The 26,376-nt window shown below is 37.4% G+C and overlaps 1 protein-coding gene across 1 annotated transcript; it reads left to right on the plus strand.

The window, feature by feature from the left end:
* Positions 1–334: 334 nt before the first annotated feature.
* On the plus strand, positions 335–25,732 carry LOC149065333 (transmembrane protein 53-like). Its single transcript, XM_089254122.1, has 3 exons — positions 335–596; positions 5,564–5,780; positions 12,411–25,732. The coding sequence occupies exons 1-3, from the start codon at positions 442–444 to the stop codon at positions 12,858–12,860; spliced, it is 822 nt and encodes a 273-aa protein (XP_089110248.1). The 5' UTR covers positions 335–441; the 3' UTR covers positions 12,861–25,732.
* Positions 25,733–26,376: the final 644 nt, after the last annotated feature.

The following is a 26,376-nucleotide window of genomic DNA, read 5'->3' on the forward strand; positions in this document are numbered from 1 at the left end:
AAACATTTAATTGCGGCTCCTTTTGTGGGGAACCATGCAGGACCCTACATACGGCGAGGAACGATCTCGAGAAGATTAAAAGTTTCGTTTCGTGATACATTTTCTACAATTGAACAGTACTGATACTGTCATCTACCAGTTGATAAAGTAAACCACGAACAAGAAGCAACAACTCTTTTTTTTATGTCGATAGATGATAGCACGTCTTATTAATCTGCGAATCACCATATAAATTGTTACAGTATTAATCGCTAGATGACAATTACTTGATTATCAGATTATTTCTTTCCCAGTTTCAGAAAATCAGTGTGGCAACATCAGGCGAGTTCTTTTGTTTACATTTTGTCCTGTTGTTTTGAAACGAGGAAAAACGAAACATAATTTATTTATAATTATTATTTTTTGTTGATATTTGATAGTTATCGTCTGCTGCAGAGTGCCATGATCGACGACTTCGAGTATCACATCACTTTCCCGACAGCGACGACATCGTCGAATTTCAACGACAGTCGGGAGCCTGTCGTCGTGCTGTTCGGGTGGGCAGGATGCGCCGACAGGCACCTATCCAAGTACAGTCGCATCTACGAGAAGCAAGGGTAAGAGCAAACCAATTAATTAATTTAGCAATCTAAGTAGTAATTTCAACAAAGTAGTTTCTTAGTATCTTCAAGTTTACATTGAAGTATTCCAGACCATGGCTCCCTAATTAAGGTGGGAATACCGGTCCAGAGACCCTGTCATTGGCTGCCAAATTCATTAGATTATATCATTCTCCGAGTAGAGGCGTATTTGCGCGGGCGGCTTAGCTGGCCGTAGCCCAGGGCGGTAAAATTGAGAAATGATGGATCGAGAATGGGATGGGCTGCAAACATTTGTATGGTGAAAAAGCAGTGCCGAGTCTAATGTAACCCCGAGAAAGGGAAATAAAAAAGTTTTTTTTTTTACCGCTCACCTGTTTCCCCCCCCCCCATCCTGAATGGCACAGCAATAATCCATTAGAAAGAGAAATATAATCCTTGGAGCACATGCACATGAAATTATCCTTAGGACACAAACATGTAAATAACTCAAAATGCGCGTAATAAATTGAAATAATCCAACGACATTAAACGGGTGGTGAATTCATACTACCGAATTTTTAAAATACATCACGACAACACGAAATTAAAATCAAAGTGGTTGAAGTTACTAGGCCTCGGCCCAACAGAAGTCATTTAACACCGTCAAGAATTTAAAAAATCGGTGCTGAAATGCGACTGCGAGCAGAACATCCTGCAACAACGCGCGATGGAAGTGAAATGACACGTAGTTCAGCAATGCATTAGCTCAGAAAATGTTTTGTCCGATCACTAACAGGTGCATGCAAATATGCAAATCAGTGGCTGCATCTGTAGGCCGAACTTTGTTCGAACTTGACCGCCTCGCTACGCTTGGACGTCGCTTCGCTCCTCCGGCCATTAAAGGGGGGGCCCCTGCCCCCGGCCTGTAATTATCAACTATGTTTGCACCACAACCAGAAACAAAGCAATATTATTTCACTAAGCAGGATACATGGCAAGAATATTTCACTAAGCAGGATACATGGCAAGAATATTTCACTAAGCAGGAATAAAGCCCTAGCAGACCGAGAAGACAGTACAATCCAGTTGTGGCTGAAGGTAAACAAATGTTTCCGAGGTGCCACAGTTGGCGACTTTCTGAAGGGCGACTTTCTTGTCTAAACTGCATCCCACCCGAATGATACCATGCCATGAACTTTAAAAAATTGAAAACCACTGACCTAGAGAGCGAAGTACTAGGTGAATGAGTGACTCATGGAGCAAGAGACCAGGTTGGCTGCGAACCGTGGTGTGTTCGTGTAACCCAGCTACTTTGGGAGCGGATATCTTGAGGTTGGGAGTTCTAACCCCAGTAGTGCTACAGGGCTGTCATTTCTACTTTTTCCAGGGGAGGGGGGGGACAGAGCACATGTACTCAGTGTATATATATACCATTTTTAGTGTATTTTTAAAAGGCAGTGGGGTGGCCCTCCCTAAATGACGGGCCTGTAGTGTCAATTATAAATTAACATATGAGGACCAGCCAGAATCTCTGCTGGGAGGGGGGGGGGGTGCATTGGTAAGACCCTGAGTCCTTTCTGCTTGAGCAAGTGGGACATTTTTCAGGAGACCCTCATGATTTAGAGGCTCTTCTAACAAACTGACCATCTTTGGCTGTATGTCATTTGTAGTAGGGTAAAAGCATCACAGAGCCTCTGCTAAAGTGATTTTTCTGAGTTCTATCCCTACCTAGCAAGAAATAGTGCCTACTAATTAACATACTTACTCTCAAAACTTTGAACCAGATCTCACATTCATGAGGCCCGGGTGAGCCTTATATGTTAAAATCGCACTGCCTGTGGTTGCTCAGCTTGAGCTTTGTAGGAGATTTCTTTTTTATTTCTGAATTTATTCATTGGGGGGGGGGGGGGGTTGCTCTCATGGGTAGAGATGTAAAATTCTCAAGAATAATCTTTCGGAGAATATTCTCTGCTAGGACTACTATTATAAATAACTTCAGAATATTCTTATAAGATCTTGATGAGGATATTCTCGTCTTATTTGTAATATAGTTACATATAATATCCCTGAGAATATTCTCTGGAAAGACTTTCATAAATTACTGGGGAATATTCTTATAGAAAATAATAAGAATTATTCTGAAGTTATTAATAATAGTCCTTCCAGAGAATATTCTCGAATATTGTCCTCGATGAGACTATTCTTCAGTTAACGAAATCTTTCCAGAGAGTATTATCAAGAATATATGTAATATAATATGTTTTATAATAATCTCGATAAATAACTTGAGAATAATAATTATTATTGTATAATAATTATTATTGTATAATAATTATTATTTTTGATAAGAAAATTCTCTAGTAATTTATAATAGTAAGAGAATATTCTCTGTCCCTGTCTCTCTTCCCGTCAAGAAGATGGGTATATTGAAGTTTGTAGACCCACAATATTAAAGTTTGAAAGCAAGAAAATTAAACCAACATGGCTGAATTACACAACTTTTAAAGAAATGTGAGGGATACAGAATATTTAAGTGCATGTGCATTGAAAAAACAACAGTTCTGTATCTTCTTAGAATGGTGATTATATAGTAATTGCTTCCTTTATCAATCAACTTTGGTATAATTTCCTTTGTTGTGAACTTACTTCTGAAAATTTATCTAATTTTAAAATAATTTTTTAAGGTTTTAATCTAATGGGTTCTAAAATCTTTACAACCAAACTTTTAAAACCTCTCATCATCCCTAATGACAACTAAAGTTGTCACTAGGGGGCGATGATACCAAAAATTGTTTTGTTGTAAATGCTTCAGGCAATACATTAGAAGTTAATCAGAGCTGAGCAAATGCCTGAAATGGGCAAAAAACTGTTAGGCGACAATGGTTTTTGGGCCTCGACAATCACTTTCGGAATTTTTACCTCGACTACTGTGGTTCCCTAGCAATGCAATTTCCAACGTGTATATGCCTTTACAATGGTTTATCACTTCTTTAATGCTGCCAGTATTATGCATGATAGCTCATGCCTTTGTAATGGTCTGCCACTTTTTCAATCCTACCAGTAATTAGAGCTTTTTGAATAGAAGTCAGAATCAGCATCGCTTTGAGGGACAGGCAAAGAATGATCCCCATAGAAATCAGTATTGAAAGTGCTGATATCACTGTAGAAATACGGAAATTTAGTGGGGGTTTCTTGCCACATCAATAATTTTAAAAACTGTATTGAATTCTCTATTTCTGAAATATATTGAGTTCGCTCAGAGATATACGAAGCCCAGGAGATTAAATATGAAGTAATTAGCGGGACCTACTTTTGAGTTGGAGATCCATGCAATAACATTGATTTCAACTTTTTATTTATATCCTGTCAAGCATGAGAATTAATGTTTCTGTATTGTCTTTTAATATTCAGCAGCATAAATTCATGTAGTTTAGGATGTTTTCAATTAATTATATATCGTAAAGTGCATAGAAGAAATTCCACAGCTTTAACTAAGTATGTTTGGAAACTGAAACAGGCGGATGGATAACTTGAAGTTCGTGGGCAGGGGTGGGGGGGGGGGGGTTCGAAATACCTAGTGTTCTACGGTTCTTTAAATCTAGGTTTGTTTCTTTCTTGATTCGTGCAGGAAGTCGTCTCATTGTGTAATGTACCGGCCATCGTTACATCCCGTATTCTATTTTTTTATCTTTCCCCAACATAGTCAGCCTTTGCGAATGACAACAATGAAACAAACAATTTTTTCCACTAATATTATTTATTAACATTAAAGTTTTTTGTTTTACACTCCTCAAATTTTTAAACAGTTAAAAGATTAAACATAAACAATTTTTTAGAGTTTTTGCTTTAGTAAATATTGCACATCAAAATTAGTTTGGTCTCCCCGATTTGTCTGAGGAAATTCATTGCACCTACGTGTCGGCTTCACTAACTGCGTGGACGTCACCAGCCAGTATTCCGAGTAGTCGAGTCCCGAGATGATGTCTGCTCAGCATTTCATGTGATGGATATTCTATAACTGCACCAGCACTGCTCTGCTGTCCCCATCGAGGTTTCCCTTCTCCAGGTGAGTCGCACTGGACCAGGTTTCGGTGAAGAGACTATGTCCCAAAGAGAAAACTAATTCTCCATCTCTCGTCTTCCCACGGCTGCTAGGTATAAGAGCTCCTAGGTCGTAGATTCACCAGAACATAATGACGTACTCTGCAAGAGACAAGACGCCTTGTCAAGTGCTGAACTTGTATGTTTGTTTAGATCTGCCCTTTTCTCTGCACAGTGTGGTGGCTTTTAAAGAAAAACCTTTTTCCAAGAACTAATCAGACAGCAGAATCAGAACTGAACAATAAAACTCATTTACATATCATATGGAATAAAACACTATTTTCAACTTTTGACATATGGAAGTTGGCAACATAGAAAATGTAAACATTGAAGACCTGGCCAGGGTCTGCTACAATAGGCCTATTGCACATTGAAATTCTCATGAAATTATTGATCGTGAAGTGATCCGCGGCCCACAGACAGTATGAAGGTAAAAACATTGTACATTATTCTTGTATAATTACATTGCAAAACATTTATCACAATTTGGTATTGCGCATTAATATTTTCATTTTACAGAGTTAGATGACTATCATGCGCGGAACCCCTGCCAGCGATCCGCGGGACTTCCCATCAGCAACTGGAAGGCCTAACATGTTACAATTGGTTAACTTAGACCCGGTTTGTATGTTCCTCAAAATAAAAGAGGGAGATATCATGTGATCCAAAAGGTCTTACTGAAGAAAACCCGTGCAGCACCGTTTATTATAGCTAGTGTAATATATAATTGACATCATGTTTTAGGCCTATCCCCACTTATGGTCCCCTATCAACCTGCAACCTCGACACTACTGAGACCCCTTTGAAGTCCAAGCCATCACTGGATTTTGTTTTAACATCTCAAATTCATTCGAATACTTGTGATGCTCCCAATAAGGGTTATTGTTTTATTTTTGTTGCAGTTGCATAACCATACGCTTCGTCACCAACCCGTTGATAATGTCCCCAAAACACGCGAACCAAGAGAAGATCCGTGACATGGCCAAGCAGGTCGTGAACCTTATGACGGATATGGCGTTCTCGGAGCATCCTATTTTCTTCCACTCGTTCAGTAACGGAGGTTGTGCTGTCTACAGACACGTCAGCGAGATCCTACGAAAAGATTATGGTGAATTTCAGGTGAGTTTTTTTTGATCGAATGATTTTTGTGTCATCCCCTAACGTGTATAATGATGCTTACTGGCGATTTAATTGAAACATCAATCCTCAGAGATATAATTTCGTCAGTGTGTGGTGACTGGGAAGTAAGTAGTCACAAGACACCAACTATGTAATGGAACGACCTGATGTGAGTGGCGAGGAACCACTCCATTCAAAAATAAGTGCTTTTATGTTTACAAATTTGATATTTTTGACTGTCATGTCTGTTACCCCAAGTTGCATCATCTGAGGTTTGCGAACGGAAGCCATATCCTCCCACTTCATCATTGTTGTTTACATTAAACAGCATCACATCATGAAAGCTCTGGAGGATATGCTAATGAGTAATGAGATGCGATCGGCTGTGATTCAGCAATGCGCCCGTAGTCGGTCGCATATAAGGTAATAAGGTACCACTAAGATCATCTGGGGCATTCTAACTTTATCTGCAATCTTGATCAGTTGTAGTCACATGGAGTTGAGCCACTGGGAGTTGGGAAGTCTCCAACCATTTCCTAACTGTGCCATCGTCTGTCTTTTCTGACGTTTACTCTGTTTCCTCATCGTAAACCCACTGGATGTGACTACACAATTTGACGGCTTGTGGTTCTGTTAAATTTCAATCGTAAACCCTGTTTACATGGCAAATGGAGAAAGTGGGTTTAAAACCCACTTCAAAAATTCTCGGACTCTGGGTGACTCAATTCTTTAGGAAAGTTTGCAGAAATATTTTCTGAACAAGAAAACAAATAGATTTTTTTTCTTCTTGCAAAATTTATTTATTTATTCATTCAATATTGGTTGGCCGAGGCCTATACAAGGGAATGCGGAGGTGAAGTTAGACAGACGATTGATGTTACAAAGAAAATCGGAAACTTGTGCAATCAATAATGTTTGATGGGAGGTTGTTCCAGTCGGTTATTGTTTGAGAAAAGAAACAAAATTTGAAACAATCTGTGGATGCAAAGATGGGTTACAATTTTTGTGAATGGTTAATTCTTTTTGAAAAGTATGAACCTGGAGTTAGAAAATTCGAAGTGTCAGTATGAAAATGGGCGTGGAGAATTTGTAAAAGGATAGATAATTGAGAGATATATCTACGGTTGAAAAGTAGTTGCATATTGAGTTGGTGCTTGAGTTCAGTGACGGAGGCAGAGGATGACCAACAGTTAAGAATGAAGCAGGCAGATTTATTTTGAATAGATTCTAATTTGTCTATATTGGAGAGAGTATAGGGGTCCCAGATTTCACAGGCATATGAGAGTAGAGGAAGGATGTAGGTTTGAAAGCAGAGATGTCTGAGCTTTTGAGGTTCCGACAAAGAAAAAAAGAGTTTTTGGTGACACTTATGAAAGAGGTAATCAATGTGGAGATTCCAACAGAGGTTGGCAGAAATAATTACACCCAGATATTTATAATTAGAAACTTCTGTGATCAAAGAGTTATTGATAGTGTAAGAAGAAACGAGGGGAAAGTCTTTTACGAGTAATTCTCATAAAAACTGTTTTTGAAGAATTAAGGGGTAATTACCAGGATGAGCACCATTCAGAGACAATGTTGAGGTTATTTTGGAGAAATGCTTGGTCAGATTCATTGTGCAGTAGGTGACGCAATAATCTGCGAAGAGTCTAATATGACAATTGATGGAATTTGGAAGATCGTTAATATAAATTGAAAACAATAATGGCGAGAGGACCGAACCCTGAGGCGTGCCAGACTCAACTTGGAGAAATGGGGAGTTCTGGCCCTTGAAGGAGACAAACTGACTGCTGTTGGTAAGGAAGGCTTCCACCCATTTAAGCAGTTGAACACATAGGCCAAGGTTTTGGAGTTAAAGTAGAAGGTTATTGTGGGGCACCCTGTCAAAAGCTTTCGAGAAATCCAAGAATATTACATCCGTTTGGACGTTTTTGTCGATACTGCTTGATAAATCATGTATGAAAAGAGGTAATTGGGTAGTTACTGATAAAGATTGTCAAAAGCCGTGCTGATTTGAGAAAAAGAAGTTTATTGAATCAAGGTGTGAATGAATTTCCTTGGCAACTATGTGCTCAAAAAGCTTGCAGCAGCTGGTATGTTATCCAAATAGCCTTTGTATTTGGAACTGCGACCAAAGAGTTTCCAGTGGGTCTGGTGTCCCTAGCACTGGACTTGGAGGGTTGGTGTGCCATATCCACACATCAATCATTTGCTCAATACTTCAAGGAGTCCCCCCCCCTGAAATGTCTGCATGCCTGAACAAGTATTCAGTTGCTACCCTTTTTTGTATCTGTCTGTCTTCAAGAACCATGAAGTGACAGCTGTGGCTAACTTCAGGGTTGGTAAAAAAACTGAAAAACGTTTTTTTGGTTTAAATAGCATTTACATAAAAAAAAATTCTGAAAAATCATTAAGTACTAACATCATAATAATACTTCTAATAATTATTAAAAATAAAATGTTCATTATTGTAATTAACACAATTCCCATATTTAGTAATATATAAATATTTCTTACATTTTAATAAAAATTTTGCAATTTAGTTATTTTATAACTTAACTCAAGGAAATATTTTGTGTTTGAGAATTTTTAATGTTATTATTAACCCTATAATAAAGATGTTTTCCCTAGTTGCTTTAAATATTCTTAATTAGGACACTGTTTTGCAAAAACTGATAAAAACTAGGCAAATATAATGGGTTTAATGAAGCATGATTAATGCAGATTAATTATAGATTTGTGATATACAGGATGGTTATGACTAAAGCTCTGATTTCAAAACATTTTAAAATAAACCACTGGTCAGGATAACTTGAAAATTTTTCATGAATGTTCCTGAGGCAATGGAATTGTGTATGGCAAAGGGGGCAAAAAATACTTAAAAATGTAAAATAGACGACACAGTACTCATCCAGCACATAGGAAATTTGCTAGCAGAATGGATATGACAGCCAGTCAAGGCAAAATGATAATGCAATTAGCATGGCACAATTTCGTAATTCATGGAAACATCACAAAAATAAAGTCATTTAAATGAGCAACTACAACTTACACAAAATATAAATATTAAATATGTTATCCACAGTGTTCTGACTATAAGGTGGAAGAACAAAAATGCTTGTTCAACAGCAGATCAGAATAGGCCTATGCCATGGTAATGATGTGGATGTTTGAGTTTGCAAATGAGTTTGGGATGATGAAGTTTGCGGTCCAACCACTGCATATAACATTTTGGGGTATCCCCCCCCAAAGCTAAAGTGGCCACGTGTCATTGGTGAAATGGTTCTTCAGCAGCTGCTTCGCTGATGTTGCAATATGCATCTTGTTAAAAGTTGTGCTATCCAGTAAAACAGTCCCGAGTAGTGTTTTTTTTTACTTTTTCGGAACTTTATGACCCATTCTCATGTTGGAAGATACATTATTACGAAATTTAAAAAAAAGTCTCGTACTTACACTCTATTTCAGCAATGGTGCATATAAAATTTTAGGTGGGTGCCAAAACCAATTTTCTAGTCACCCCAGCATCCGGGATTTGTCCAGCCCTGCTATTCACACACTGATGCTATTGAAGTGTCGAAATTACGTGGTTGCACAAAATAGATTATACCATTGGCGGAGTACAGCATCATCTACTTGTACATTTTAAAGTATTTTTCTTCTTCCCCCAAAGAAAATTCCATTGCTTCATGCAATTGATCCATGCAAATTTTCAAGCCATTCTGACCAGCAGTTCTTATTCGTGTTTTGGAATCAGAACTTCAATTATAATCATCCTTTATATAGCTGATTATTTTTCATAAATCACTTACTACTGTGCATGTTAACCAAACATGGTGACCCAATCCATATTCCAATGAATATCTAACTGAAAATTATTTAGACAGCAATCACCGTCCACTTCATGAACTGGCCAATTTCGGGCTTTTACTACTGTACAGTACAACCTTGATTAACTGTTGGTATTGTTTAAAATATTAAAAAAAATTCAATATTAAGCCTGGTGGCGATATGCAGTATGAGATGTGCTGCTTCCCATGGAAAGAAAATGCAATGTCTGTGCGGTAATGTAACCACTAGTACACTGGTCTTTGTCCGTAAGGAGCAACTGGTCTCTTTTTGGATTATAAGACCACCTGCCCTTAGCATGCCAGTGAAGTCACTAGTGTTGCTGCTTCTTTGTGAAGAAAAAACAAAAGCCTGTGAGATAATATACCACCACCACCACATATATGTGATGCAATCGTCATTCATGAACTTGCTTAAGAGCATCAGAATGTAGCGCAAGTTAGAAAATGCAGTAAGAATGAGAAATTCTGGTACTGTACATAGTTTTCAGCAACTAAGATACTTAATATGAAAGAAAATTTATATTCAGGCCACTTTTATGAGATTTTTTGAAAAAAAGCACTTATATCATCTTACACCATTTAAAGATATACCATCAGAATGTACCCAAGAATAGAAAATGTGGTAAGAATGAAACATTTTGGCTAATAATGAACCAATATGATATTTTTCAAGAGAAAAAATTATATTTAGGTCACTTATGTGATTTGAAACCAAACAACTCTCCTAACTATTTCTTACTTTTAGTGCAGGGGTGCACAACTTCTGGCCCACGGTCCAAATGCATCCCGCCAAGAGGTTCCATCCAGGGTTGGGGGGGGGGGGGGAGGCGAAAGTTTTTTTATCCGGTATAAAAATATCAATAACACAAGATAAATGCCTAGGCTGAAAATATTTCCTTCATAAAAATAGATAAAATCAGGTATCCATATGCAGGACTCCCCACTCATCCTACCTTTTGGTCAAATGTCTTACTTTTCTCCTACTTTCTTGGTTTCGTCCTACTTTTCCTATCAAATCCTATCTACAAAATTCATGCAATTGTGTGGTTTTAATTGAGCAGGGAATCACCGATATATTGCCAAATAGTACAAATGTTGTAGGTTGCAATTAATGACCGCCAAAGCAGAAATTTGTATCATTTTGAAGGTTATTTGGGGGTTGTATGTAGACCATTTGGTTTATTAATTTTTCATTTGCTTAGTTTGAGGGTTCAACAAGTAGAGTAGTCATTAAAAACTTTGGTCTGGATGGGAAAAATAATTTTGTATTTACTTTTCATGGTCTTGGACAGTAATTAGCAATCTTCATTTAAAATTATACTGCACATTTTGTGTATAGGTGTAACAACAGTTTGCATTACAAAGCAGTTGGATATATAGGCCTATTCCAGGTTTGGTGATTCTGATGCTACCCAATAGCATTCCACTGTCTTCTGTATTTTTATGGCATGCAGAAGCATAAACAATGTATACAATACTCAGCAAAGAGCTAGAAATGAAAGTGCTTCATTTTTCAAAAATGATTACACTGGTATTGAACAGTAAAATGTAAACAAATCCTCTTAGAAAAAGGGATGGCAATGCAGTAAAACCATCTGGTTCACCATAACCTCCGGTGCAAATAAACATCAGAGCTTGCAACTTACACATTTCGCATTGTTCTATTGAAAGTGGTCTCAAAGGAGCGTCTTATTTGTGGTTGTTAGTGCCCTGTTTTGGCCAAAAATTGTTTTTGCAACCAAGTCATTTCTGTCATTTTGCTTTGGCTCTAGTCAATCTTATAGGTGCTATAAAAAAATTAATGAAAACATGTATTTTAGATAAAAAAAAAATTAGTAGGAATTTCTGTTATGCTATGATTATGTTGTCTAGGGGGAGGGTACCCCCCTCCTACTTTTTATAGTCCTGCTTTTTCCTACTTTTTAAATTTTTGAGTGGGAGCCTTGCATATGGGATGTTGTCATTTATTGCAGAAAAATGGTCAAAGGCAAGTGAAGTTGCCAACAACAGCCAAAAGAATTGTCAAAGGCAAGTAAATTTTGCCAGCTCTGTACCTCAGAACCATACTATCATATGTCCATTTTTGTCAATTTTGAGATATTACTGTATTGTAGTTCTTATTCTGTAGTTTACGGAAATAGTATTGTATTTTAGCTAACATCATTTTTAAATGAGTAGCCAATGTATGCAATATAATACTTTCCATGAATTTAACAAAATAATGAGATAAGTTATTGTTTTCTCTTCATATGTAAAATCACTCAAATAGATAAATAATAGTATGGCTCTGGGATAGATAATTACAGCCAAAAGTAACAGCTGAAAAAAACTTTACAGCTAAAGAAATTGTCAAATAGATTAATTTTAGGAGTCATGAAAGTAATCCTAATTCTTGATTTCAAAAATTAAAGTAAGCCTCATTGAAAGTAAGAGAAAAAAATTTACCTGGGACGACACCAAAATTCATAAAGGTCCCGTAAAATACAGGTCATATGGTTAGTCTGTGTATACAAGTTTCTGGCCTGTGAGCAGCAGAATTTTCATATTGTCTGGCCTGCTGACTGAAAAGATTATACACCTGCACATATCAGGAACTGCAGAATCTTTTTATGCTCCTATGTGTGGTGGCACCAGTGATTCCTTTTTTCTTTCAATTTCCGTATATTTTTTATTGTTTTAGATATTAAAAAAGTGTCGTATGCTGCACAATGTTTGTTACATTAATTTTGTGAATAATTGAAAATATGCCATAACCATAAGCATGCTTTTTATTTTTCTCCAGGTCAAGGGATGCATCTTTGACAGCGCCCCGGCAAAGGTTAGCCCGGTCGGTTTCATGAGGGCCGTCGTCGCGGTCACACAAGGAAGCCTGTTGTGGAGATATTTCGTAGCTGTCTTTGTCCTGCTCCAAACTTTCTTGTATGACTTCTGCCGCTCTGCCTGCAACTTCTTCTCGGGCACACTCTCCAACAAAAGGATATGGTATGCACTACTAGAAGAACCAAACATCTGCCCGCAGCTGTTCCTGTTCTCAAAAGCTGATAACATCTGCTACTGGGAGACCATACAGGAGTTCATCGACGGCAGGAAGGAGCGCGGGGTGAGGGTCAGCTCTGTGGTCTGGGAGGAATCCGCCCATGTCCAGCATATGCTGATGCACGAGGAGGCCTACTGCGGGGCTGTTTGCAAGTTCATAATGGACAACTCAGTTGTCTCGCACAGCTCCGAATGACGGCTGCATACACGCACTCTTGTTGGTGGTGATTTGAGAAATGGCTTTATAGCTTCCTCGAGGTTGTTATTGATCTGTCAGTGTTGTGATATACATCGTTGTAGCATCTTAAGACCTTTTATTTATTCATCCATTTCAAAATGGTCTTAGCATCGTATCATTTCCATTTATTTATTTTCGTTGCATTTTACTTTTTTATTTTTCTTTCGTTGATTTTTAACACTTTCGACTATAGTATTTGTTGTTGTTTAATGCTTGTTATAGCGGTTAATGATATATATAGGTTATACTTATATATATGATAAAATGGTGAATATTAACATGTTCCTTGATAATTTAATGTATATCCTTGAAGTGGTTGGATAATATTCAGCCATCTGATTCTGTTGTTCTTCTTATATGACATGTATGTGCACTCAAAATCTTTGCTGCAGGGACGGATCATAAAAAAAGATTGCTGAATGTTTTACAATATTGTGTTTAGGATTTTCGAATGTCTTGCTACACCAATTTCTTGATCTTGAAGCACATGAGTTATTATTATGTGCCACCGCCTAAATTGTTACGGCACTGTCCTGATTACATAGCTGTCAAGTTTCCAGAATTTTTACTTTGCGAGTATTTTCAAAGAATTTACCTGTAAAAAGTCTTGCCTGTGTTTCCACTCATAATGATGTCACATGCATAAATTAAATTGCCGCCAATGTGTCAAAACCCATAAAAAAAGTTTAATTTTGACATGGAAAAATGCAAAATTCAACAAATAGCCAGCATCAGTTTAGCCTCTCGACAGTCAAATTAGCGAGATGACTACTATATGGTGGATTGGCCATCTGCCCTTATTATTTGGGACCAGATAGTGGAGATTTTTGTGTTGGCATGATTTTTATTTGAGTTCAGTAATGACAAGATACACAGGTAATTTAATAGTCTATTGTTGGGTGATAATTGGCGACTTTACGCTTATTTGTGATAACTAGCACTATGTCATGTTTTTCCGAGGGGGAAAATCCCTTATCTCTTACTTTCATTTATGAAAAATCTTTGCTTCCTTTTTTAAATTCTGTTATATTTGTCTGCGTACGATATTTTGTATAGCATTCACACAAAAATCTTAATTCTCTTCCTCCGAAGTTGGCAGTTGGGTGATCATTACTTGTGATATACAGTTAAAACCCCTCTTTTGCGGACGCTCACTGGACAAAAAAAATTGTCCGTAAGAGATCAGTGACTGCATCAGAAACTGTAAAATACAGTATTAAAAATAACTGAGAATGGTTTATTATTTGATAATGAAAGAAATTCTGACAGTATAAGATGCGCTTAAAGGCATGAAAGTACACGATTATTGCACAGATACACAAAATTACAAGGGAAATATTATACTGAATTTACATCTTTTGGAAAAACTGATCAATCAATTTTTTGTGGGTTTTGCTGAGTACCTATTCCAACTCTTTCAAACATCAGCCACATGCAGCCCGCAGGCCAGCTGTTTTCCACCCCAGGTATATATCATTGCCCTAACTTACCTAGATATTTTTTGGCAATTTTTTACTACATTCTTCACACACCTCATCATTCAGCAGATTTTCTCACCCTTCCCCCCCCCCCCCCCTACAGCTTCTTAAATACAATTTCGTGACACACACAAAAATGATCCAATTAATCGTATACAACTGTGTCTATGGCAAGTTATTTTGTCTTCTGAAATATATTTTTTCTAGCTTGATTCTGGCATTGAATTCATTTGCAAGAGCCCAAACTCCTATTTTATATTTTTCACTGTATTCGATAACATCGATTTTCAAAATCTTTTCTCTTAGTAATAGAGAGAAACTATTACTAGAGCTGACCATTTTAAACAGCATGAAATCACGTAAAATATGCAAGCACAACCATAAAACTGACATCAGAATTATCAAACATTAACAAACTTCAAGCCAAAATGCCATTGAAAAATAGCCAAAACGTGGATATTAGAACCTGTACTGCCATTTAGTGATTTAGTGAGCATAGTATGAATCAAAATTTTTAATTAGTGGTATCCACACAGGGGTTTTAGTCCACTGGAACGAATGGTGAAAATACTATCTGTGACTGTATTCCAGGGCGACCGTTAAGCAGGGGTTCAAAATACATTATTTAAATGGGCTTTTTGCCGGGATATTTTTATTTGGCTGTAAAACAGGGATGTCTGCATCGGAGGAGTGACCATTAAGAGGGTTTTGCTGTACATAATTTTGTTTCTTTTCCCTGAAATATCTAAAAGAACTGAGATTGAGTTACACCAAAGAGCTATGGGACGCAAGTAAAGTGTAAGAATCTCTCTTATAAATAATGAATTTTGATTCAGTGTCACTTAATAGGAGTTAAGAATGGTTTCCGATAAGATGTTCTAGATCAGGGTTTGCCAACTTCTCTCTGTTCAAGGGCCAACATAATGGTCAGCTGCAGCATCACAGGCTGCAACAGAGGCACCCAAAAAACTCGCAGATCTATATACCTCATAAGTAATATGGTGAAACACGGGCAATTTAGTCATCCAACTTTAAGGAGGACATTCTATTCCTCCTTTTTCAGAAACTTTCCACTTATCTGATTGCATTCTCAGCTAAATGCAATGCATCAAAAATTGCAGTTTTTCAAATTATTCCATCCACAATACATTCATAGCTTGAATTTTAACAAAATCAGATGTGTGACGTGTTTTTTTATGTGAGTTGGGTGTAGAAAGTGTTTCAACCTGTGATTGGTCATCTTGGGCTTTATGTAGCAAATTTTTATTCTGCATCAGTTCTGGGATTTGCTTGGATTTGTGCCACAAACTATGCATCCCTGGCTCCAGTAACACTGTACGGTGAGCTACCTTCTTTAATCAAAATATTGGTGATCCTCAGTTTGAAGAAGTGCGATACTTGTGCAACGATGAATTCTCACCAACCTGCCATGTCAAAATTCAGAGATGAGTGCTTCTGTGTTCTTGGAAGATATGTCTCTGTGTGGAAATTCCTTGGTGAATGGCACAATATCAACCCACTATCAACTATGACATGTTTTTGCCCAGAGCCTGCGTAGCCTAGTCGGTTGAAGTTTCAAGGTGCAATTGTGAGTTGGTGTTTAATCCGAAAAAGTTTGGTCGCTGTGAGAGGAACATCAAGTATACATTCAGATACAACAGACAACTTGCCTAACGAGAGGGAGATGAAGTAATATAAAAAAAAATGCCTGTAGCCTTTCAAACTTAATGAGCAATTAATATGAAAAGGCAGAATGATGAAAAATAAGGTAAAAGGATTTCCCTGACTAGAAATGATGAATGCTTGAAAATCAAGAGTTCTGCGGTTGAAACCAATAGCTCAAATAATGATTACAAGTTTAATTTGAATTATAATTTTTCATTGTCGGGTCCCCACACAAAATCACCTTATGAGCCACATGCAGCCAGATGTTGGCTACCCCTGTTCTAGAGGGATGATGCGAGATGATTCGATTCCATTGTTTTGTCTTGCAAAAATTTAAACAATGGTTAGAACCTACTGATCAGATTTAAAAGTTCCAGTGCAGTTTAAACAAAGAATTTTTGTTTCCTCTGACCTTCTTGATAACAGAAAGCATAAATTATTGATGTAGTTTGTCGTATCGAAGTCTATGTACCCGGTGTTTCAAAGTATTATTGCAATTCACATTTTAATATTAACCCACTTTTGTTATTTTACTCGTCAAAATAGAAATTTTATATATGTCTTTATATAAATTTTAGTATTTCTCTCGATTTAATAATTATTATTTTTTACTTGAGGCTGTGATGATTTATTGAGCATTTGTACTTATGATAGAAATTATAATCATAAATGTATAATGGATTGGTGTGATGAACAACTATTTAGAGATTTTTTTTTGTTTCTCTGAGTATTATGCAATATGTTTTCCAGAATGTATTGTACAGTAAGCTCGCTGTATTTTCAGAATTCTTTATAACCATTGTTTTTAATGAATGTACAATATTGAAAAATTCTTTGTGAAGGTTTTTATGACATATTTGATTTAATGGTCATACGTCATATACAGTTAAACCAATTAAATTCTACCATTGATTTCACAGAATCCTGGTGCTACAAAAAGTTTAGTATTACTGAGAATCATGGTTGAACCTGTTGCAAAACCCATATCTCAGGCTGCATAGCCTCTGGCCCGGGAAAGGTGAACAGACACCTCTCTTTAAGGGATGGATATTTTGATCCTTATCCCTTTGAGTAAGATCTGATTATTTTCCTCTGATTAAGGAACAACCTTGATGTAAGAGTTCTGATCCATCTTGCATGAATAAGATCTCATTTACCTTCAAATAAAGAACAACTCTATTTAAGGAATGGATGTCCATCTCCATTTGAATAACTCATTTAACTCACATCTATATTTGAAGGACAAAAGTCTGGTCCCATTGGTGTCCCTTATTGTAAGATTGTACTGAGAAAAAAAAAACCTCACCTGACTCTTTAAGGACTTTACCTTGCATTGTGTATGTATTTCGACCAATGTCTAAAGTCTAGGCCAAGAACTGGTCAATGCTAGAAGTGCCCAGACTTTGAACATAGGCCACAAAATAGACTATACACATGAAATGGAAAAGAACATAGCTTCTTATGACAGTTTTTATCCTCTGTTTCAGCCTTCTTCATCAATAATTGGGAATCAAGTTTCGAAACCTCAATTTACATTATTTTAGACCAGTGTTTTCCGAAGTGGGTGATGAAATGGTCCAGGGAAGGGGTGGGGGGGGGGCATAGAAGCTACGAGCATGACATAGGATTTTATGGGGTCGCTTGAGTTGGGGCGATGAGAGAAAATAATTTCTGAAGAAGGGGGTGATGGAGCAAAAAGTTTGGAAAACTATGTTTTAGACCTATGAATGTTGCCAAAACAGGTACATTTAGGAAATTGTTTTAACAATAATGGTATCAAGGTCAATATTTGTTTTTCACTGTATAAAAATTCTAATTCTCATTTGTACTGATATTATCACCTAGTTTCTTATTTGAACGAACAGCATTTGTATATCATACATCCAATTGCTTGTTGCATTGAAATCTCGAGTCATTGTTAGTTTTATATGGAGCAGCAATTCTCGACTGGTTCATTGAGAAATTCTTACAAATAACTGTGACAAATTGTTCCAATCAAAAAAACTTTCATTGAGAGGTTGGTTGCATGTGGATATTATTTCAAGTTGTTCCGCAAAGGTAAAGTGGTCGAGAAATGCTTCTCTAATGAGAATAGTTTCTGTATCATTTTTTTCTCTCCTATCATTTTGATGAGAGTTTTGCTAATATCATAGAATCGTGTTACTCTGTGAATTTACCTCGAAGTTTTATACATAGTCATTGAGAAATGGTTCTACATTTGTAAACACCTGTAGTGATATTTTACTTTAGTTCTGTTTGCTGAAATCAAAGTTATTTCACTTTTTTATTTATTTTAACTGAGATGTGATATTTTAATGGAAACTATTGGATGTTTTTTTTTTCAATCCTCGCTGGACGAGGTTCATAGGGTTTTATTCCAATATGTCTGATGCACACTTTTTCCTTCGAAAAGTATTAACAAAAATGTATCATACGCATAAACATTTAAACGTGTGCAATTCATGAACATGAATATTTATAAATATGCTGTAATGTTTGTGCACATTTCATCACAAAATATTTTATGTGCAATACATACACATTTCCTCTTTTAGACGCAACTGTAATTTGTATGATGGTCTGTATGAATGTATGAGCTTGTAAAAAAAATGATTGTGACGAATTCTCCGAAAATGGCTGCATTTGAAATGTGTTGTCCAAAGAATTGATATCAATGAATCGCATGTGTGAATGAGCTTTTTTAATATTGACCAATATCCAGCATCAAAGAGCTTTTTAAATAGACACTGGTATTGTATTTCAGGGGTATATGTTGGGGAGAGGTTCTTATTGGGAGCCCCATTGGCAATAAATAATTTTATCGGTTTGTTGTAAAAGTACAGCTATATAGGTCTATCTCTTCATGTAGTGCTGCAGTCCACCCGAAAATATGTAAATTACTGCTCCACAGCCCTGAAATAAATTTGAACAAAGATTAGGGTTTGGGTGGTCACTGCGAAGTTTTTAGGTAGAAATAATTCAATTTTTTGTGATTTGTATTATCTGCCATACTCGGCTAAAGGATTCAAGAATCATAATCCTTAGTTCATGAGTGTATTGGTTATTTTTCAAGTAACATTTTAACTTATCAGTAAAAAATTGAAGGCATTGCTAATATTCCATTATACACAGGTTTTCATTTTATAAACATGCAAATAAAAGCACTAAACATTGAACAGACTGTATTTTGATTCCGTTTAGGACAGGTTTCTGTCTTATAACAGTGTCTGTCTTAAGCAGGTTTCATTGTATTTTCAACATTCACAAATAAAAATAAGAAAGCAGCAGTGATGAGAAGAAAGTGGATAAAGTCAATAAATAAAATAAAGCTATTTTAACAGGATCATCATGAGCAGAAGAGGGCAGATTCCGGGACTTGTATACTTTGCAATGAACTTTATGCACAGTTCTAATTAAGACGAGAATGGATCCAGTGCCGCATCTGTTGAGACTGGGCTCGCTAAGTATTCTCAAATAAAGATCTGAAAACAGAGAACCATAGGCCTACAAATGGTACAAATATTCAATCATTGCATGTCTGAAATATACATGGCAGCACTGAAAAATCAGATGCAATGCTAGATATGCACTCAGACTGTTAAGTATGCACACTTATAAAAATACAATGCAACAACAGGCAAAATGCCCACCGAAGTGGCTGAGAAAAAGATGCCCATAACAAATATGGATGTCATATATTTCAAAAATACAGCAACCTAATTAAAAACACAATCACAAAAGTTATTAACAATATATACAAATGATAAAATATTATACAATGCCCATAAAGAATACTTATGGTTGTCTTAATCTAAGTATGGATAGCTTCTTGATTTACCCCAACATGTTTATCGAATTTCTTTTTAAACGTGTCAATTGTGTTACAATTTACTACCTCCGATGGTAAGCTATTCCATTTATTAACTACCCTATTAGAGAAAAATTCCCTGTGACACCTCGTACTGTCCCTTACCAATCGATACTGGTGTCCCCTTGTAAAAGCAGTCGATTGATGGTGTACTAAAAGTTTGTGATCCATCCTATCCATCCTGTTGAAAATTTTGAACACTTCAATCATATCTCCCCAACACCTGCGCTCATCCAATGTAAACATATTTAAAAAAATGAAGCCTTTCTTCATAACTCAATCCCTGTGTGCCAATAAGGACACGCATAGCTCTTCTCCGCACCCCTTCAACCAAGTTTATTCCCTCTGTAGGTATGGTCTCCAAAACCTTACAGCATACTCCAGTCCCGAACGAACTAAGCCTTGAAAAAACGGAAGAATGACTTTAGGAGAACGCGAAGAGACCTTTTTTTTGAAAATGAAACCGAGCATTGTATTCGTTTCTTTTTTGACCACTGCTGAACAATGTTCAGAAAACCTAAGCCACTCGTCAATGAGAATTCCCAAATCGGTGACCCTATTTGCATCCGGGATAGAGACACCATTCAACATGTAAGAGAAGCGTAGGTTGTTCGAACCAAAGTGAGCGACCATGCACTTATCAACGCTAAACGTCATGCTCCATTCATTTGCCCATGCTGCAATCCTGTTTAAGTTGATCTGGAGCAACTCCCTATCGTTTTGATTCCCGATTACCCCCATTAGCTTCACATCATCTGTGAATTTGCTAGCAATTCCATCGATTTTCTGATCGAGTTTATCGATAAAAAGTGTAAAAAGTATGGGGCCAAGGACACTTCCTTGAGGAACTCCAGTTGTGACGTCTGTCCAACCAGAGAATTCCCCGTTTACTACAACTCGTTGCGACCTATCTTTTAACCACGATTCTATCCAATTCAGCAAGTTGTCCTCTATCCCAATCTTGTGTTAACATTTCAAGAGTTTACCATGTTGGACCCGATCGAATGCCTTCTGGAAATCAAGGTAAACAACATCTATATTTTTGCTCTCACCCAAAGCCATAGTCACGTGATCATAAAAGCAAAGGAGGTTAGTTAGACATGACTTCCCTTCCTGAACCCATGCTGATTATCCGGCAATACATTATTCTCGTCTATCCACTTCACAAACTGTCTTTTGATGATAGTTTCCAAAATTTTCGAGAGGGAGCTCGTCAAACTTACTGGACGATAATTTGACACCGCTTCTCTACTAGCCTTCTTAAATATCGGAACAACGTTAGCCAGTTTCCAATCTCTCGGGACGGTACCCTCAGCAACACTACTCCTGTGTATCTGTGCGACTGGTCCCAACAATTCATTAGCACATTCCCTGAGGACCCTGGGATAGATATCATCTGGTCCTGGTGCTTTGCTTGCACATACATTTCTTAGAAGATTTAGGACCTCCACGTGTTGCACTTGAATATCGTTGAGGATTTTATCACCCCATGCAACACCCGTACATTGAATATCATTATCTCCATTAAAAACCGACACGAAAAAGTCATTGAAAGCACTACACATGCCTACATTGCTCTCTAACCTAGACCCTCCTGTGGAGAGCGGGCCAACTGTCCCCTTATATCCATTATTGACATATCTAAAAATGATTTTGGGTCAGAGCCAACATTATCTTCCAACCTAGATTCAACTTCCTTTTTACTATCCCTTATCACTTTCTTCAACGCTCTTCTTTTATCAGTAAAGGTCACCTTGTCTACTTTTATACTCTCTGAATGCTCTTTTCTTTTCAAGATAAAGGTTACGCACACTATCTGTGAACCATAGAGGGTGCGATGTACAAACACGCTTTTTTTTCAAACAAAGGGTATGACGTCGTGCAAAACAGAGGACAGCTTCGTACTAAATTCTTCCCCTTGACCTACCACTCCTGATTCCAACTGGTCTTTGAAAACTTCCGCTAAGAAAACTCTTCCCCCACCGAAACATGTTCAACTAGATCCTCAGAACTAGTAAGAACTAAATCCAAAATAGCAGTACCCCTAGTGGCTTCTGATACATGCTGATACAAAAAATTTTTGAGCACCAACTTAAAAAAGTCTCTTTCATACTGATTTCCAGATGAAAGGTTCTCCCAATCAATACCCGGGTAATTGAAATCCCCTAGTATGAGAACCCTCTTACGCTGCTTACACATGTTGGAAATTTCATCATGCAATTTGGCGATGTAGTTTGGATCCCTATTCGGTGGATTGTAACAAACCCCAACAATAAGTTTATGATGTCTTTTGTTTTCAAGCTCAACCCATATAGTTTCAATATCACTTCTCTTCGCGTTACACTCTTTAGCCATCAACAGGATTTCACGTATATCAACACTCCACCCCCTTTCCTATCAGATCTATTTCTCAAAAAGGCATCGTATCCTGAGATGTGTAAGAAAGATTGATCCCCATTGTTTGCCCAAGATTCAGTAATGGCTAAGACCCAGGCCCTCCACAATCATCATAGTTTCTAAAAAATCTTTCTTATTACCCAAGCTCCTTTCGCAACTCACTTGGTAGTAAATTGCCCATGAGACGATAGACCTGAGTTGTGCTCTATTCGAAAGAAAGTAAGGAGGAGGAATGGTCATAAAAGGAGGAGAATCTTATTTTTTAAAGTGAAATCTGTAACTTTAAATAAACTTTTTTGATTAATACATTTTTTTACATGTATTTCAATGGATGGTTCAATGGTTTTGTCTCGGAGTGGGGTCAAACTCTGTATTTTCTCCTTTTCTAGAAAAAAAATCACATAAAAATATCCATTGAAGGTGTATGGCAAAGTTTTGTGTAATTTCCTTTCCATGTTTCAGAATAATGTGGCTCAAACATTTGTTACCTGGTTCAGTACCTCTCTTCTTCTAATGCCCCATTCGGTTCATCCGCCTGCTCTGTTGTGCCCTACTCTCTCCTAGTGGAAAACTATTTTACTTTGCTTTAAAAAAGCCCCATAAAGAAATCAAAATATCTCTGGAAAAATGTCTAAACCGACTTGCCTTTACGGAAAGTGAGTGTCCTATCTACGCCTCACTGCCACTGATGCTTGATAACCCTCGTGAAATGTGTTATGATTAATTTAGTCTTCAAGTATTTAATGCATGTTGTGTTTTTCAAATTGTGCTTGTATAATGATATGTACTGTTGGCTTTGTTGTTGCCAGTATTGGCAAGCTCACCCAAGTAGAATTTGATGTAATGTTGGCAAGGAAATTCTGTCGCTTGAAATGCTTGGGGCTGTCTCAGCCCTCATTTCAAGGACGGTGAAGTTTTCTTTTTTGGATATTAGGCTGAAATGACTTGTAGTTTTGTTGACGTGAGTGGTGAGTTTCTCGAGGATTGTATTTACATGCATTGGCTGAGCCTTTATTTAACAAATTGGTCAGTTTAGTACAGGCTGTTTTATTTGCTGACATCTTGACCGATCAATATCTGGGTATATGAGTTTGACAGTTGAAACATCAGCCGGATGAGATTACTCATGATCTACCAACTAATACAAGCTATATCCAGAAAATCCACTACAGAGAAATTCACAGACAAACATTGATAAAGGATTTTTCAAAAGGAAAAGTCATAGAAGGGAAATCCACTATGAACAATTGATCAATGGAAAATTCATTCCCTTTGATTTGATGAATTACACGTGTGAGTCAAGGCTGTAGCAAGGGGGGAGACTTAGGGGTCTCCTCCGAAATGTAAGAAAATGAGTGAAAAAAGGGAAAAGATGGCCAAATCTATTGTTCTATCACTTTGGTCCCCCATCGAAATGAAAGTGCCCCCCTCCCCTGAACAAAATTTTTGGCTACGGGCCTGGTGTGAGTGGATTTTATTTCAGAAAATTGCTTGTCTTCAAATTTTCCTATTGATGAATCATATGTCTGGATATTGATTTGATGAATTGTCAGTTAATCATTTGTTTGTCTGTGAATTTTCCATTAATGAATCTCCCTTCAGTGAATTATTATTAGATCAATAGAAACAGCAGAGAATGTTTAAAAAACAAGCTCTTTCGTCACTAGGCATTTTAATCTTTAATGTGCTCGCCACTCGTGTGAATGAAATGTCAAAAGGGTTGGAAACTCTGAACCACAACTGCAGAATTCTCCCAAAACAATGTATCGTTTCTCAGAATTCATCACTGCTCGTTACATCTAAAAATAATGATTGTTTCTAAACATGTGTAAATGACAGTATTAGATATTTTTGATGATGAAATTGGGAACCATGTTCCAGAGTGAAGGTGGTGATGTTCATAATTGTACGTTTGCTCACAAAAAGAAGTATAAAGTTTGATCAAATGAAAACAGAACAGTTATAATTTGTCTGATTGCCCACAATCAACATCTGTCGCTCGACCGCCAGCACTAATCACGTGATTCCCCTTGACTGCGTAGGGTAATGATGGGCAAACTACGGCCAGATACAGCCCCCTTGGATGTTTTGTCCGACTGCCCCCCCCCCCACCCCACCCCAATGGATTTCAAAACAATAGAAAACTAATTTTCGATTTCAGTGTTAGAAAAATTAATTTTAAGTGGTTTTCCCTTTTTTTTCAATAGAAAAATTGATTTTTATGCAAAAGTTTATGTGTGCAAAAACATGGGACACGTAAAAAAAATATGCATTAAGTTATTAAAATATAATTTTTTTTTTCACATTGTTTCTTATTTGCAAAGAAACTGTGGCAGCCTTCAAAGTATACAAAACATTCCGCCACTTCACTTCTAAGCATAAAAATTCATTATGAATCAATGCCCGAATATGCCCGGCCCACTATATTCGGCTTTGGTCTTTTTGGCCCGCTCCTAAAAAAATTTACCTATCACTGACCTAGGGCAAGTCCATTCCACAGTAGGTGGGGGTCATAGTGATGGACTCGAATCACAAAGACCCGGGTTCAAACCCCCACCATTACCACAGTGGTGGTCGACTGAAGTTGGTTTTCTGTGATTCCCAACTTCAAGGCACAAATGCGAGCTGATCTCCCCGTTAAAAGTCTTACCATGGAGAGCAATACGCCTAAAACGGTATACTTATTCAATCATTACACTTCACGTATGATTAGGAAATTTGACTGCACTGTACATAACAAGCATTTACATGGAAACAAACTTTATGGAAGGCCCACTTCACGTACACTTCAACATGTACCAATTTGTTAGAAATTCCACAGAGGAATGCGGGCGAGGTACATGTGGGGTTTAATAGTGGTTGCCTTCTTCACCTCCCACTCTACCAGTACACAAGGTTCCACCACACTCATACAAAAATAAACCAAATTATAACTACTCCATTTTCATTTGATCTACTCTTATATGTCTACAACCAGATTATGTAGGCTTAATCTATTAGAATATCCAAAAAACAATTCTCTACGTGTATCGCTCGAAAATGACACATTGGGCGTTCTGCAATGTTTCTGAGAATGATGTTTTTGCATGTAACGTTATCATTCGATGTGTCTCACTTCACGTGATAATGACCAGCTGAACAGATGCAGAATTCAGACATGACTGATTATTCTGTTCGAGCGAGTTTTGAACACAGCGAAAACTTCTTCGCTTATTGTATAAGTATCGAAAACTGTGGAGCATGTATCACGTTTCGTTTTGTGTAAAAAGTTCAAGAATGTTCGAACACTTAAGATATGTCTGTGATTGTACTAAAGGTGCATGTTGCTGAATATTATATACTACTGCTGTTGAAGTGTATGTATATTTGGTACGAGATCTGATTCACAATAGATATTTATAAATCATTTTAAGTTGCTGTTATTGTTTGTCTTCTGTGCCAGTCACTCAATGTGATTTGTTCACTCTATTCTAATTAAGATGGAGACAGCTCTGTGCTAATTCATATTGAGGAGGGGCAAATAGCTTCAGCTTCTGGTTCCTGTGCTTATTCCAGCCTAAGCTGACTTCCCCTATTTGTCAACTTTTGACCATTCACTGACCTGGTCCGCTCTCTGGGTCACTGTTGTAGGCACTAACGTGCTTCCACACTGTTTTGGTTATTTCCATATGCTCCAGGTTGCTCACTCATCTGGTTCCCCCTCGCTTTCTAAGTGACTTTTTTCTGGTCACTTACATGCTTGTAAACCCTTCAAGTCATGTTTATGTCGCTCACTGACTTGATCCCTTGCTCCGAAGGTATTTTTTTATTCACTGACTTTCTTAACAACTCTCTGGGTCACTCACTGACCTAGTCGCTCTCTCTCAAGTCAGACGCGCATTTATTGTTTTACCGCCTGTGAGCGAAACAAATTTTGCCGCTCTTCTACCAATCTTCTGCCTCTTGATCGTTGTTTTCCTCCTCACTCCATTCTTCTTCCTGTCTCCTGTTCTATCTCCTGACGTCTTCTGATCCTCTCACTCCTCCTGGGTGCAGGTGGGCTCGTCCCTTGATCTGCCGCTCCCGT

The sequence above is a fragment of the Pholcus phalangioides genome, unplaced genomic scaffold (genome assembly GCF_987345545.1).
Source record: "Pholcus phalangioides strain wild (caught in Gottingen) unplaced genomic scaffold, Ppha-v1.0 ptg000040l_1, whole genome shotgun sequence".
In the NCBI taxonomy this organism is placed as follows: Eukaryota; Metazoa; Arthropoda; class Arachnida; order Araneae; family Pholcidae; genus Pholcus; species Pholcus phalangioides.